Source organism: Microcaecilia unicolor, chromosome 1 (genome assembly GCF_901765095.1).
Source record: "Microcaecilia unicolor chromosome 1, aMicUni1.1, whole genome shotgun sequence".
Taxonomy (NCBI): Eukaryota; Metazoa; Chordata; class Amphibia; order Gymnophiona; family Siphonopidae; genus Microcaecilia; species Microcaecilia unicolor.
This window is the reverse complement of record NC_044031.1, coordinates 282,619,560-282,632,776: the sequence shown is the minus strand read 5'-3', so window position 1 is coordinate 282,632,776 and position 13,217 is coordinate 282,619,560. Positions and strand designations below refer to the sequence as shown.

The window sequence follows — 13,217 nt, the reverse complement described above, 5'->3', positions numbered from 1 at the left end:
CTGAGCCCTGCCCTGCAATCCATATCCATCCATGCCCATCTGTCCCCTCCATTCATCCCTATCCAGCAATTCCCCTCTCTCCCTGAGCCCTGCCCTCCCAATCCATGGCCATCCATGCTCCTCTGTCCCCTGCCCCCTCCATTCATCCCTTTCCAGCAATTCCCCTCTCTCCCTGAGCCCTGCCCTCCCAATCCATGCCCATCCATTCTCCTCTGTCCCCTGCCGCCTCCATTCATCCTTTTCCAGCAAGTCCCCTCTCTCCCTTCCATGACCCCCCCCCTCGCATCCATGCTTCTCTCTCTCCCATATCCCAGCCTGGCCCGCCCTCTTCTCCCCCCATTTCGCATCCATGCCCCCCCCTTCGCATCCATGCTGTCGTTTCTCCCCTGCCCTCCCGCTCCCATTGTTCAACTTTATTGCCCATTCTCTTCTCTCTCCCCTATTTCTATTTTTTTTTCTTCTTCTTTTTAAATTTACCTCCGTGGCGGTTCCGGCAGCGCAGCGTCAGGGAAGGAGGCGGCGCTCCCGACGTCTCCAGCCTTTCCTTCGCTGTGTTCCGCCTTCTTCTGACGTCAAGGATGATGTCAGAAGAAGGCGGAACACAGCGAAGGGAAGGCTGGAGACGTCGGGAGCGCCGCCTCCTTCCCTGACGCTGCGCTGCTGGATTTGTTTGTTTTTGTTTCCGCCCTCGACGTCATGACGTTTGACGCGAGGGCGGGGCAGAGACGGCTGGGTGGCTTCACACCACGAACGCCATGAACCCTACAGCCAGAGCCAGGGAGTGACGTCAGATGGCTTCAGAACGTTGTCCTCATTAGAACGTTCACGGTGCGTTTTATTATATTAGATGGGGGCGTGGCTGAGGGCGGGTCTATGAGTGAGGTTGACTGGTCCTAGCCTACGAAGACTACAGGATTTTTGTGCTTCTCTGCCTTGGAGTGAGCTTCTCTGCCTTGGAGTGAGCTTCAGAACGTTCAAAGTGGGATATATATATATATATATATATATATATATATATATATATATATATATATAAACTGTATTCCAGGAGATTATAAGTGCAGCCAATTAAGAAACAAGAGCCCTGAAAGGGGATTCTCCCCTCCCCTCCAACATTTTTAAAGCTATATTAAAAACTATTCCAGGGCTAAGCACTATTGTCTCACCCAGTGGTATTATTCATACTAGGTGCATGTGTTGCGTATGCATCCTGTCAGACCTACATTATGTAAATGTCACAATTTATGCACGCAGATACCACTCAAGGCTTCTACAATGACCTCCAGACTTTAAGAATGGGCCTAATATTTTGGAAAAGACACAGCAAAAAGAAAGGAATTAGGGAAAAGAATCAGAACTTTTAAAGTATTTTTGAAGTTAAGCATTCTGGTAGAGAGTTAAATGTGTACTTATTGTTCGAAAGGCACCTAGAGAGGCTTATAATTCATATAAGAAATGTTTTCTAAATGTTTTCTTCTGTGCTTATTTAGTGAGATAAAAGTAAAGATGGAGATAAGGATTAGGATATCATAGCTGACACTGAAATTCCTTTGTGATTACTCATCTATCATCCTTTACAGGCGGGTCACTGTTTCGTTTGGAGAAGCTTCACATAAAATTGTATTTATTTTGTTTTTATCTCAACTTCTTTGCTCTGTTATATTATGGCCAGGCCAGCTCTTACCCTGTGATCTGGCAGAAGGGTGGGGTTGCAGGAGAAGGGATTGGGCTGTTTTCCTCCCTGCCTTATTTCTCAGGTGAGAAGTACCACAATATCATCTTAATCCAAAAGCCACCCAGGACACCATATCAGGAGCAGGGATGCTCTAGCTTGCCTGAAGGGGGCAGGTCATAACTTCTTCAGTGGCCCTGTATTACTAATTGCAAGGTACGTACCATAAGAAGTCCTCAACAGGCTTCTGCATTGAAGCATTGTTGATCAGTTGTGGATAGAGGTTTGCAAAGTGGTTATACATGTGCCTGAAAACAAACATTAAAAAAATGAAAGTTACTCCTTTGCACAGAGAAAAATTGCCAGATAGTTGTAGAGTACGGTTCACGCACAAAGGTCCCAGCACTGATCCCAATGAGCTGGAAGCCCAAAAGAGCAGAAGAAAACTGCTTGGTCAAAAAAAAAAAAAAAAAGAATATTCCACTTATATTTAAAAAAAAAAATACAGATACATACCCTCAGATTCTATATGTGTAAGCAGTATGCTATGCCATACTTGCATTGTTTGAATATTTTTATTGCTGTAATTATCTATTGCTCATGTTTGATTTATTCTTACTGTACACTGTCTTGAGTGAATTCCTTCAAAAAGGAGGTAAATAAATCCTAATAAATATATGGAGCTAAAAATTTCACAAGCAAATTTGGGCATGCACCCAATTTTCACATGCAATTTGAGTAACACGCCAATTAGTGCCAATAATTGGGTGCTATTACTGGAGTTAATTAGCAACAATTTGGATTTGCACACACATCTTGCTACTCGCAATTCTATAAAGATGTGCATGCAAATCTCTTGACATGTAATTGAAAAAGGGGTGTGGCCATGAGAAAGGCATGGGTGGGTCAGGGCGTTCGCTAAAGATGCACACAGTATTATAGAATTCAGGGGGTCCTTGCTTAATTTATGAACGAGGATTTACACCAGGTTTCAGATGGTGTAAATCCTCGCATCCAAAAGTTAGGCATTGATTGATCCCAGTGCTATGTGCTATTCTATACATGGTGTCCCATTTTTTTTTTGGGGGGGGGGCACCCAAATTTAGGCACCATTTACAGAATCTAGTCCCTAGAACTGAAGTTTCCACACCTGTCCTTAGGATTTCCTAGCCACTCAGGTTTTCAGGAGATCAGTCATGAATATTCACAAGATATATTTGTATGTACTGCCTCCACGGCATATTAATTGTGGATGTCCTGAAATCCTGATTGGCTGGGAGTCCTCAGGACAGGTTTAGGAGCCTCCGATATAGAGCCTGATTCACCCTCCATTATTCTGGGCCTTCATTAGAGAACAGGGGCAGATTTTTGCTTTCCAAAACACCAACCATCATAAAAGGGATTACATCAAGGTGATATTCAGAATGGCCAAAGGGAGAAGACTCCTGTGAAGCAGAGATGATGCCGTCAGACACCCTTTACTCTACCCCTCATCCACATCCTTATGCAGTATTTCCAGTGGCGTACCTAGGGTAGTTGACACCCGGGGCCGGTCATTTTTTAACACCCCCCCCCCCCCCACCCCAAATCCAGTACTAGGCATGCCGAGAATACAAAACACTCAGGACCTATAGAGCAATTCTACCATACCATAAGCAGTCATTTCTACGAGTCACACAAGGAAAAGGAAAGCATCTTAAACACTACAGTGAGCACTAGAACATCAATTCACCTATTGTAAAACGAAACCAGACTGAATAGTACAGATCGTAGATCCTGCACAGTCAATGCCAACTGAAAGCCATGTCTTTTTCACAAACACAGATACACCCTAATCCACTATAGAATAAGTAATCATAAACTTTCTATTTAAACAAAAATTAAACTGAACCCCCAATGCCAGACTCTGCATACAATGCAACACCACAGAAACAGAAACTGTCCCCTAGTACTGTGCAAAATATAAAGACAGCAGATGTAAATTTGAAAAAAACTAACAAGTACCAATCACCACTTTACAAATTAACAAATAGAAATAAAACAAATATAGAAAGTAAAATAATACCATTTTATTGGACTAATACATTTAGCTTTCAGAGGCCAAAACCTCCGTCCTCGGGTCAGTACAGTATAGTGCTGTTACAGTATCCTATCCTGACCTGAGGAAGGGGGTTTTGTTCTCCGAAAGTTAGTCAAAATGTATTAAAATTAGTCCAATAAAAAGATTACCTTATTTACATGTTCTATTATAAACATTTAACACATCTACAATACTTTATCCTAAAGCAAAAAAAATAAAAAATATATTTTATTTACAGTTTGTTGTCTCTGGTTTCTGCTTTCCTCATCTTCTTTTCACCGTCTTCCTTCCATCCAGCATCTGTCTTCACTCTCTCTCTGCCATCCAGTGTCTGCCCTCTCTGCCGTCCCTTCCATCCACTGCCTGCCCTTTCTCTCTGCCCCTTCAATCCACCATTTGCCCTCCCTCTCCCATCCATCCAGGGTCTGCCCTCCCTCTCGCTCCCCCTTCCATCTAGGATCTGTCCCCTCTCTCTCTCTCTGCCCCTTTTTTCAGCCCCCAGTTCCAGCCCCCTTCTCCCCTCTGAACACCCCCACCCCAGTCCCCTTCTCCTGTCTGAGACCCCCACCCCAGTCCCCTTCTCCCCTCCCCTTTTCCCTCTGAACATCCCCACCCCAGTCCCCTTCTCCCCTCTGAGATCCCCACCCCAGTCCCCTTCTCCCCTCTGAACACCCCCACCCCAGTCCCCTTCTCCCCTCCCCCCGTCTGAGACCCCCACCCCAGTCCCTTTCTCCCCACCCCAGTCCCCTTCTCCCCTCTGAACACCCCCACCCCAGTCCCCTTCTCCCTCTGAGATCCCCACCCCAGTCCCCTTCTCCCCTCCCGTCTGAGACCCCCACCCCAGTCCCCTTCTCCCCTCTGAACACCCCCACCCGAGTCCCTTTCGCCCCTCTCCTTCCCCACCTCAGTCCCGTTAAAACCGGCGAAGCAGCGTCGCAGGCAGCGCCTCGTGCCCTGCTTGTAAAAAAAAAATCAAATCTCCTTCCTTCTCCTTGTCTTGACGTCGACTCGGGCCTTCCAATCAAATTGATTGGAAGGCCCGAGTCGACGTCAAGACGTCAAGACGAGGAGAAGGAAGGAGATTTGATTTTTTTTTTTTTACAAGCAAGGCGCGAGGCGCTGCCTGCGACGCTGCTTCGCCGGTTTTTTTAATGTGCGGCGCTGCGGGAACGGCCACGGGAGCGGAGCACCCCCCCCCCACGCACTGGCACCCGGGGCGGACCGCCCCCACCGCCCCCCCTTGGTACGCCTAGGGTTACCATTTTGTGTCCTCTGAAAAAGAGGACACGCCACACCCCCTACCCCGCCCCGCCCCATGCCCCGCCCCTGCCACGCCCCCTTCAGGTCCGGGTTCCGCCCCTATTCCCGCCCCCCCCCGTCACATAGTCCCCTCCCCCCCATCACATACCCCCCCCCTCACTTACTATCTAGCCCTGGTGGTCTAGTAGCGTCTTCTCTTCGGGGCAGGAAAGAGCCCCCTCTTTCCTGCCCGGAGCGCTGCCTGCCCTTGCCTGCTGCATCCTCCTCGGTATGGCTGGGGATTCAAAATGGTCAACTCTCGGCGGCCATTTTGAATCCCCAGCCAGACCGAGAAGGATGATAGACAGGGGAGGCAGCGCTCCGGGCAGGAAAGAGGGGGCTCTTTCCTGCCCCGAAGACGTCACTAGACCACCAGGGAACATGGTAAGGAAGGGGAGGGGATGGGAGACCAGGTCACCAGACCCATGGCGCCGATCGCCCGCCCACACGCCCACCGCACGCACGCGCCTGCCCGCACCTGCGCCCACGTTTGTCCAGAAATCCGGACAAACGTGGGCGCGGGCAAAATCCGCCGGACGCCCCGGACATGCCCTCAAAAAGAGGACATGTCCGGGGAAATCCGGACGTATGGTAACCCTAGGTACGCCACTGAGTATTTCCATAGCATCCCAGAGGCTCCCATCCCAAATAGGGTTTCTCTTGATAAGAATAAAGTGTTATGCATACTTTCATATAGGCAGAGTGATAATTTGCTTTTCTTTCCCTCCCATGCCACCTTTCCCCTTACGCCTCTAATATTCTAATGCAAGGGTGAGCAAATTCAGTCCTTGAGGACAGCAACCCAGTTGGGTTTTCAGCATTTCCCCCAATGAATATATATGCATACAATGAGGGCATTGCATGCAAATAGATTTCATGCATATTCATTGGGGAAGTCTTGAAAACCCGACTGGTTTGCGGCCCTCAAGGACCAATGATGTCCACCCTGTTCTAATGGAATAGAAATTTGAATGGCCCTGGTTTTCTGCCACTCTGTGCTGCTTTTCTAGAGACAGCAGTGTCATCTCCACTACAGACTGCAGCACTCTTCGTATTGAAGGTGGCAGGGCTGCTACATTCTGGATGATCCCAGGAGAACCAGCTAGATGAAGTAGGGGGAGCTAGCTGGGGCTGCCATCCTGACTCCCAATCAGGCAATGAGCAAGAGTCTGTGATGGCAACCTTTATATAGTGTCCAGCAAGCAAAAAAGTAGTGGGAAATGGACCACAGACTCCAAAGACAAGGGAAACAAACTTGATGCTTCAAGAAAATTTATTGATCATAGACTCTACACATTAGCTCTATTTCGGCCTACAGCTTGCTTCAGAAGTCTATTCATTATTTAAAAGTCGTTTAAATAACGAATAGATAACAAAATCTTCAATACCTTGTCTTTTCAATCTTATGACACTAAAGATTGCTCAGACCTTTAGTGTGGTATTGCAAATGGTAAGCGAAACCTGCGTCTTCTAAACATAAAGTTTAAAAAGCAAGTGAAAAAGTGTCCAGCACCATTACTGGTAAAGCATCTCAGAGCCACTGAAATCAAAAAAGGAGCAGATGTTTGTGCTCCTGAGCACAATTCACACTTCTGCCTCCTTGCAAAGAAAACAAGAACAAATGCCTGTGAGCACTCTCTGAGTGGCTATTGCTTCTTACATAAAGTCATGTGTATGGAAGAAAGCAGAATGGGTCACTTTCCCCATGCGCGTGACGGACATTGTGTACTGTGTCTCGTGACCCTGGTAAGAGCAACATGTTTGAAAGCTGTGTCCCCCTGTGTTATTTTAGTTTAGTGTAGGGCTGCAAACTCCTGGCTAGGATCTGATTAATGTAAATTATGCAATGGCCCCCAGCAAGATCCCATCCCATGTTCCTCTCCAGTTATCCACTGCAAAGACCATTAAAATTATCAGCATACACCATACCCACCCTCCCTCCTACATACATCATATCAGTCGAAGTTTAACATGCACTAATACTGTTAATGTGCATTAGCATGAATATACTGTTCATAAATACCCTCTTCAGAACATTTGTCCAAATAACAAAGAGATTTGTCCAAATAACAAAGAGACTGATAGTCAATGGTACTCGACTGATTAACTTTGGCAGCTAACTGAATAAATACCTCTTTTTAAAAACCTCTCAACCCCACAGACAAGTTAAAGTTTTGGTCAGAGAAGTTTCCACATCAGGAATCACCGATCAGGAAGGGGATCTAGGCATCATCGTTGATGATACGCTGAAACCTTCTGTTCAGTGGGAGGCGGCGGCGGCAAAGAAAGCAAATAGAATGTTAGGTATTAATAGGAAAGGAATAGAAAAAAAAACATGAAAATGTTATAATGCCTTTGTATTGCTCCACGGTGCTACCACACCTCGAATATTGTGTTCAATTCTGGTCACATATCAAAAAAGATATAGTGGAATTAGAAAAGGTACAGAGAAGGGCAACAAAAATGATAAAGGGGATGGGACAACTTCCCTATGAGGAAAGGCTGAAGCGTCTAGGGCTCTTCAGCTTGGAGAAAAGATAGCTGGAGGAGATATGATAGAGATCTATAAAATAATGACAGAAGTGGAATGGGTAGATGTGAATCACTTGTTTACTCTTTCCAAAAATACTAGGACTAGGGGGCACACAATGAAGCTAGAAAGTAGTAAATTTAAAACGAATCTGAGAAAATATTTCTTCTCTCAATGTGTAATTAAACTCTGGAATTCGTTGCCAGAGAATGTAGTAAAAGCAGCTAGCTTAGTGAGGTTTAAAAAAAGGTTTAGGTGGCTTCTTACAGGAAAAGTTCATAGACCATTATTAAAATGGACTTGAGGAAAACCCACTGCTTATTTCTAGAATAAGCAGTATAAAATGTATTGTACTGTTTTGGGATCTTGCCAGATGCTTGTGACCTCAATTGGCCACTGCTGGAAACAGGATGCTGGGCTTGATGGACCTTCAGTCTGTCCCAGTATGGTAATACTTATGTACTTATGATAGCCAACAAAATTGTATCTGCTTAGCACCAAGAGAGACCAAGGCATGCAAATAAAAGTGAACCAGACAGCACCAGCATTCAGCTCAATCGGTTACCTTCAACCAGTTAAGTCCTCTGCAGATACAGCAGGCTGAAGATAACCAGATGGGAAAAAAAATCTGATTATCTTACATCAGCTATATTCCAACAGCCATTTTTTATCATCATATATTTTACAATATTCTGTTAAACACTGTTACATAATGCATCCTGTTATCTTTAATGGGATATCTGTCAGCTCTGTATTTTCTTTCTGAAAAAAAAAATTCTAAAAACTTGAGTGCCAATAGGTTAGCTTCTGAGGAGGCTGTAGATGATGCAAAACAAAGTCTTGTGTGTGAGAGCAGAGGCTGCATTGCCAAGTGGTCCTTGCTCTGCTGTTGTGGGATGTAGCATATGAGGAGGTAGGAGCCTTTGATAAAGGGGCGAGTGCCATCTCCTGTCTCATTAAACCTCTTTGAGTGCACCCCACCCATGCTCTGCCCAGACTCCGCCCATGTATATGCCCTCCTTCAAACTACATACTATTGTATTTTGGGAGCATTTTATACAACACGCTCAGAATATTGGTTTTTGCATGCTTATAGGCCGGTATTCAGGTTATTTATGTATGTTTTGGTGCCTAAATGTTAGGACCTTCCTTACAGAATTGCCCCTTAACTGCTTCAAGAAGTCTGTTATGGCTATTTTCAAATTCCAAAGAAAAATCCTTAGTTCTGTATTCTATGCTAGTGCCCATCAACTTTGCCGTGAAAACAAAACGAGCACCTGAGAAACCACTCCCAACTGTGTTGAAGTCAAGCAACTTCTTGCTGTTGCATTGTTTCCTCATTAATGGTACATTTTCTTATACTCTCTGGGACAAGCCATCAAATTTCAGCCTTTACAAACCACCACTACACATGGGCTTACTCTGCCTTTTGCTTTAGGGGACCAAAATCAAAATGATAGAATGACTGAAAAGAGATAAGGGTCATGTATATCATGAGACTGGTAATGTACTCTTTGGCTCATGGCTTGGTCAGCTCCAGTTGCTTTCTGGTGGCAAATAATCAGTCTCAGGTGACATTTGAAGGGCAATTCTATAAGGTACTCCTAACGTTAGGCACCAATTATGTGTACATATTTATAGAATAATAGCACTTATTTATTACATTTGTATCCCACATTTTCCCACCTATTTGCAGGCTCAATGTGGATTACATAGTACCGTAGCAGCGTTCGCCGGTTCCGGTCTGAACAAATACAAAGTGTACATAAGGACAAGGTGTGGTTGTGGTAGAGTGGGGATTGTATATAGTAGATACATTGGGGGAACATTGGTAGGAAGAGGGAGAGTTGGGGTAAATCCATTGCGTTCTTGGTGTTGTTGTGTAGCTGGTATTCTTGTTCTTATGTTGGGTCGGTGGGGTATGCTTTTTGGAACAGGTTCGTTTTTATTTTTTCCCGGAACTTTAGGTGGTCATACGTTGTTTTTACTATTTTTGGTAGTTCGTTCCACACAGGGTCAGACCAATGGTCCATCTAGTCCAGTATCCTGTTTTCCAAGCAGTGGCCAAGCCAGGTCACAAGTACCTGGCAGAAATCTAAATCGTAGCAACACCCCATACTGCAAATCCCAGGGCAAGCAGTTGCTTCCCATGTCTGTCTCAAAAGTAGACTATGGACTTTCCTCCAGGAAAAAAAACCCAAGAAGGCTCATCTGGGATTTGAACCCAGGACCTCTCGCACCCTAAGCAAGAATTATACTCCCTAGACCAATGAGCCACACAAGTACTTTCTACAAAATGTGCACTTAAGTCCCTTGCATGGGGGCATTTCATCTTCATCCTCATGCCTCTCAATCTTCTCCATACTTTCTTGCTCCTTCACTTGGCTCTCTGCTGGGAATTTAAATACCAATTCTGGTCTTCCCAATCCTCTCTCACCCTACCTATTCAAGTCGCATCACAACATCTTAAATCTTTTCCTTTCCTTTTTCCTTCTCGCATGTGCTCTGTGGAACATCCGCTCTGTCTCCAACAAACTTGCCTACATCCTCGACCTCTTTCTCTTTCATACTCCCATTTGCTTGCTCTGAGGCTTGGTTTTGCCCTGAAGGATCTGCTTCAGTTGCTTCCCAGTATCATAGATGTTACCTCTTCACCCATACACCTCGCCCAGTTGGCTGCAAAGGTGGTTTCGAGCCACTACTCTCACCTTCTTGCAGATTTCAATTTGTTCTTCCACCTCAGTCTCACTACTTTTCTCACTTTGAAGTCCACTTCATCCGTCTCCACTACTTCTCCAGGTAGCAGTCAACTATCGACCCCCTTATAAATCCCTTTCTACCTTTCTCACTGACTGATTGCTGGCTTTCTCTTTCTCGAACCTTCTTCTACAACCCTCATTCTTGAGGATTTTAACATTCATGCTAATGACTCCTATGACTCTTATGCTTCTAAGTTTCTTACATTCTTATAGATAGGGAAATGTAAGACAAGATAGTCTTTAGATGATGAAACAGTATTATGAGGGAGTAATTTAATAAGATTATTCATATATAATACGCCTTGACCACACACCCTTTTCTTAATCTCATTTCCCATCTAGCCCTAATTATGCTCTCACCTATTCACCCTTATTTGTCCTTGAGATAGTCTAAATCCTTGGTTACTTACTGCACATGTATTAATTTGCTTCTTGAAGTTATTGTAATTTGTGTTATATTCTGTACACTATTATGTTTTATTCACATTATTGTTTGTAAGCCTCATTGAACTTGAGTCTATTTTGGGCTAATCTGGGGTATAAATGTCATGAATAAATAAATAAGTTTCTCTTTAACATCCTCATTCAATCTTCAGCTGTGCTCCACAACCCCTACTCACCAGAATGGCCACTGCCTTGATCTTGTCTTCAACTGCTCACTCTCCAATTTCTCCATCTCAGTTCTTCCCCTTTCTGACCATCATCTGGTAAGTGTGAAAGTTATCACCCCCCCCCCCCCCCCCGGTCTTGTCCAATCTCCACCATTACATTTAGGAATCTTCAGGCTATTAACCACTCTCTCCACCACTGTAATTTTCACTAACCTCATCCACTATGTTATCCAAGTCTGTCAATGAGGCTGAGGCTGTCTCTTTCTATAATATTATTCTCTCCTCTGGACACTCTCACTACTCCCATTCCCCATTCTGTAAGTCATACAAAGCCCCAGCCTTGGCTGAGCTCCAGAATCTGCTACCTACGTTCCCGTGCCCAAGCTGCTGAATGCCTTTGGCTAAAACCCCATGTACATGCTGACTTCATACATTTCAAATTCTTGCTGTACTCCTACCAGTCTGCTCTTTCACTAGCCAAACAAGACTACTATATGCATTTGACAAACTCTCTTGACTCCAACCCTCACCATCTCTTTGCCACACTGAACTCTCTTCTCAAAGTGTCTCCACGTCCAACACCCCCTCCCCCACCACCTCACTTTCTCCCCAGACTATGGCTGAGTACTTCCATGACAAGGTTCAAAAGATTAAGCTTACTACTAATACTTATTTCTATAGCGCTATCAGACATAAGCAGCGCTGTACACCGAACATGTAAGAGAAGCTAATCAAGACAGACAAACAGGACAAATAAGGGAGATGGGAATTACTTAAGGTGGGAATGATAAAATAGACATGAGTACTAAACAAGTGAATAGGAGTTAGGCGTTAAAAGCATCGTCAAAAAGGTAAGCATTTAGCCTAGATTTGAAGACAGCCAGAGCTGGAGCTTGATGTACTGATTTAGGAAGTCTATTCTAGGCGTTTGGTGCAGCAAGATAAAAGGAAAGGAACGGAGTCTGGAGTTGGCAGTGGAGGAGAAGGGTACAGATAGATATTTAACTCATGAACGGAGTTCCCGGGGAGGAGTGTAGGGAGAGATAAGAGTGGAGAGGTACTGAGGAGCTGCAGAGTGAATGCACTTGTAAGTCAATAAAAGGAGTTTGAATTGTATGTGGAAACGGATAGGGAGCCAATGAAGTGACCTGAGGAGATGGATAATATGAATATAGTGGCACAGGTAGAATATAAGTCAGAATATAAGCTTGAGTTCTTAATCAAGTCACCTCCATCTCTCCTTCCTCCACTCCATTCTCTCAACCTTTCTTCAATCACTGCTGCCTTTTCTTCCTTTTCTAAAATCACTGAAAAGGAATCTGCACATCTTCTTTCCTCCTCCAAACTCACTACTTGCTCCTCTGATCCCATTCCCATCTACTCAGCACCATCTCTCCTACTGTTATCCCTTCTATCTGTTGCATTCTCAATCTTTCACTTTCCACTGCAACTGTTCTTGATGCCTTCAAACATGCTGTAGTTATACCACTCTTCAAAAAATCTTCATTGGACCCTATCTGCCCTTCCAACTATCACCCCATCTCCTGCCTTTCTTAACCAAGCTACTTGAACATACTGTTCACCACCATTGTATTGACTTTCTTTTATCTCAAGCTATTCTTGATCCACTACAATCCAGCTTTTGCCCTCTACATTCAACAGAAACAGCCCTTGCTAAAGTCTCCAGTGATCTGTTCCTGGCCATATCCAAGGGCATCTATTCTATCATCTTCCATTTTGCTCTATCTACTGCTTTTGACACTATTAATCACCACCTACTCCTTGATATGCTGTTCTCACTTGGATTTTGAAGCTCTGTTCTGTCTTGATTGTCTTATCTCTCTCATCGCTCTTTTAGTGTAACCTCTGGTGGATCCTCCTCCACTGCTACCCCACTATCAGCCGGTGTGCCTCAGGGTTCTGTCCTGGGACCGCTTCTTTTCTCTATGCTTATTCCCTTGGTACTCTGATCTTTTCCCATGGTTTTCAGTATCATCTTTATGTTGACGACTCCCAGATCTACCTCTGCATAGCAGAAATGTCAGCAGGAATCCAGGCACAAGTCTCAGCCTGCTTATCTGACATTGCTGCCTGGATGTCTCGCCAACATTTGAAACTGAACATGGCCAAGACTGAACCTCTTATCTTTCCCCCATTCTTAATTTCTATGGATAACACTCTCATCCTCGCTGTCTTGTTAGCTCGTAACCTTGGGATTATCCGTGACTTCTCTCTGTCTGCACATATCCAGCAGACTGCTAAAACC

The 13,217-nt window shown here is 44.7% G+C and overlaps 1 protein-coding gene across 3 annotated transcripts in view; it reads right to left on the bottom strand.

Moving 5' to 3' along the window:
• The window catches only part of PLBD1 (phospholipase B domain containing 1), a 147,812-nt gene that overhangs the window by 94,083 nt on the left and 40,512 nt on the right, over window positions 1–13,217 (bottom strand). For all 3 annotated transcript variants that reach the window (XM_030207166.1, XM_030207148.1, XM_030207158.1), the window contains exon 3: window positions 1,897–1,980. In XM_030207166.1, coding sequence (XP_030063026.1) covers window positions 1,897–1,980 — 84 coding nt within the window. The remainder of the gene's footprint in view (window positions 1–1,896; window positions 1,981–13,217) is intronic.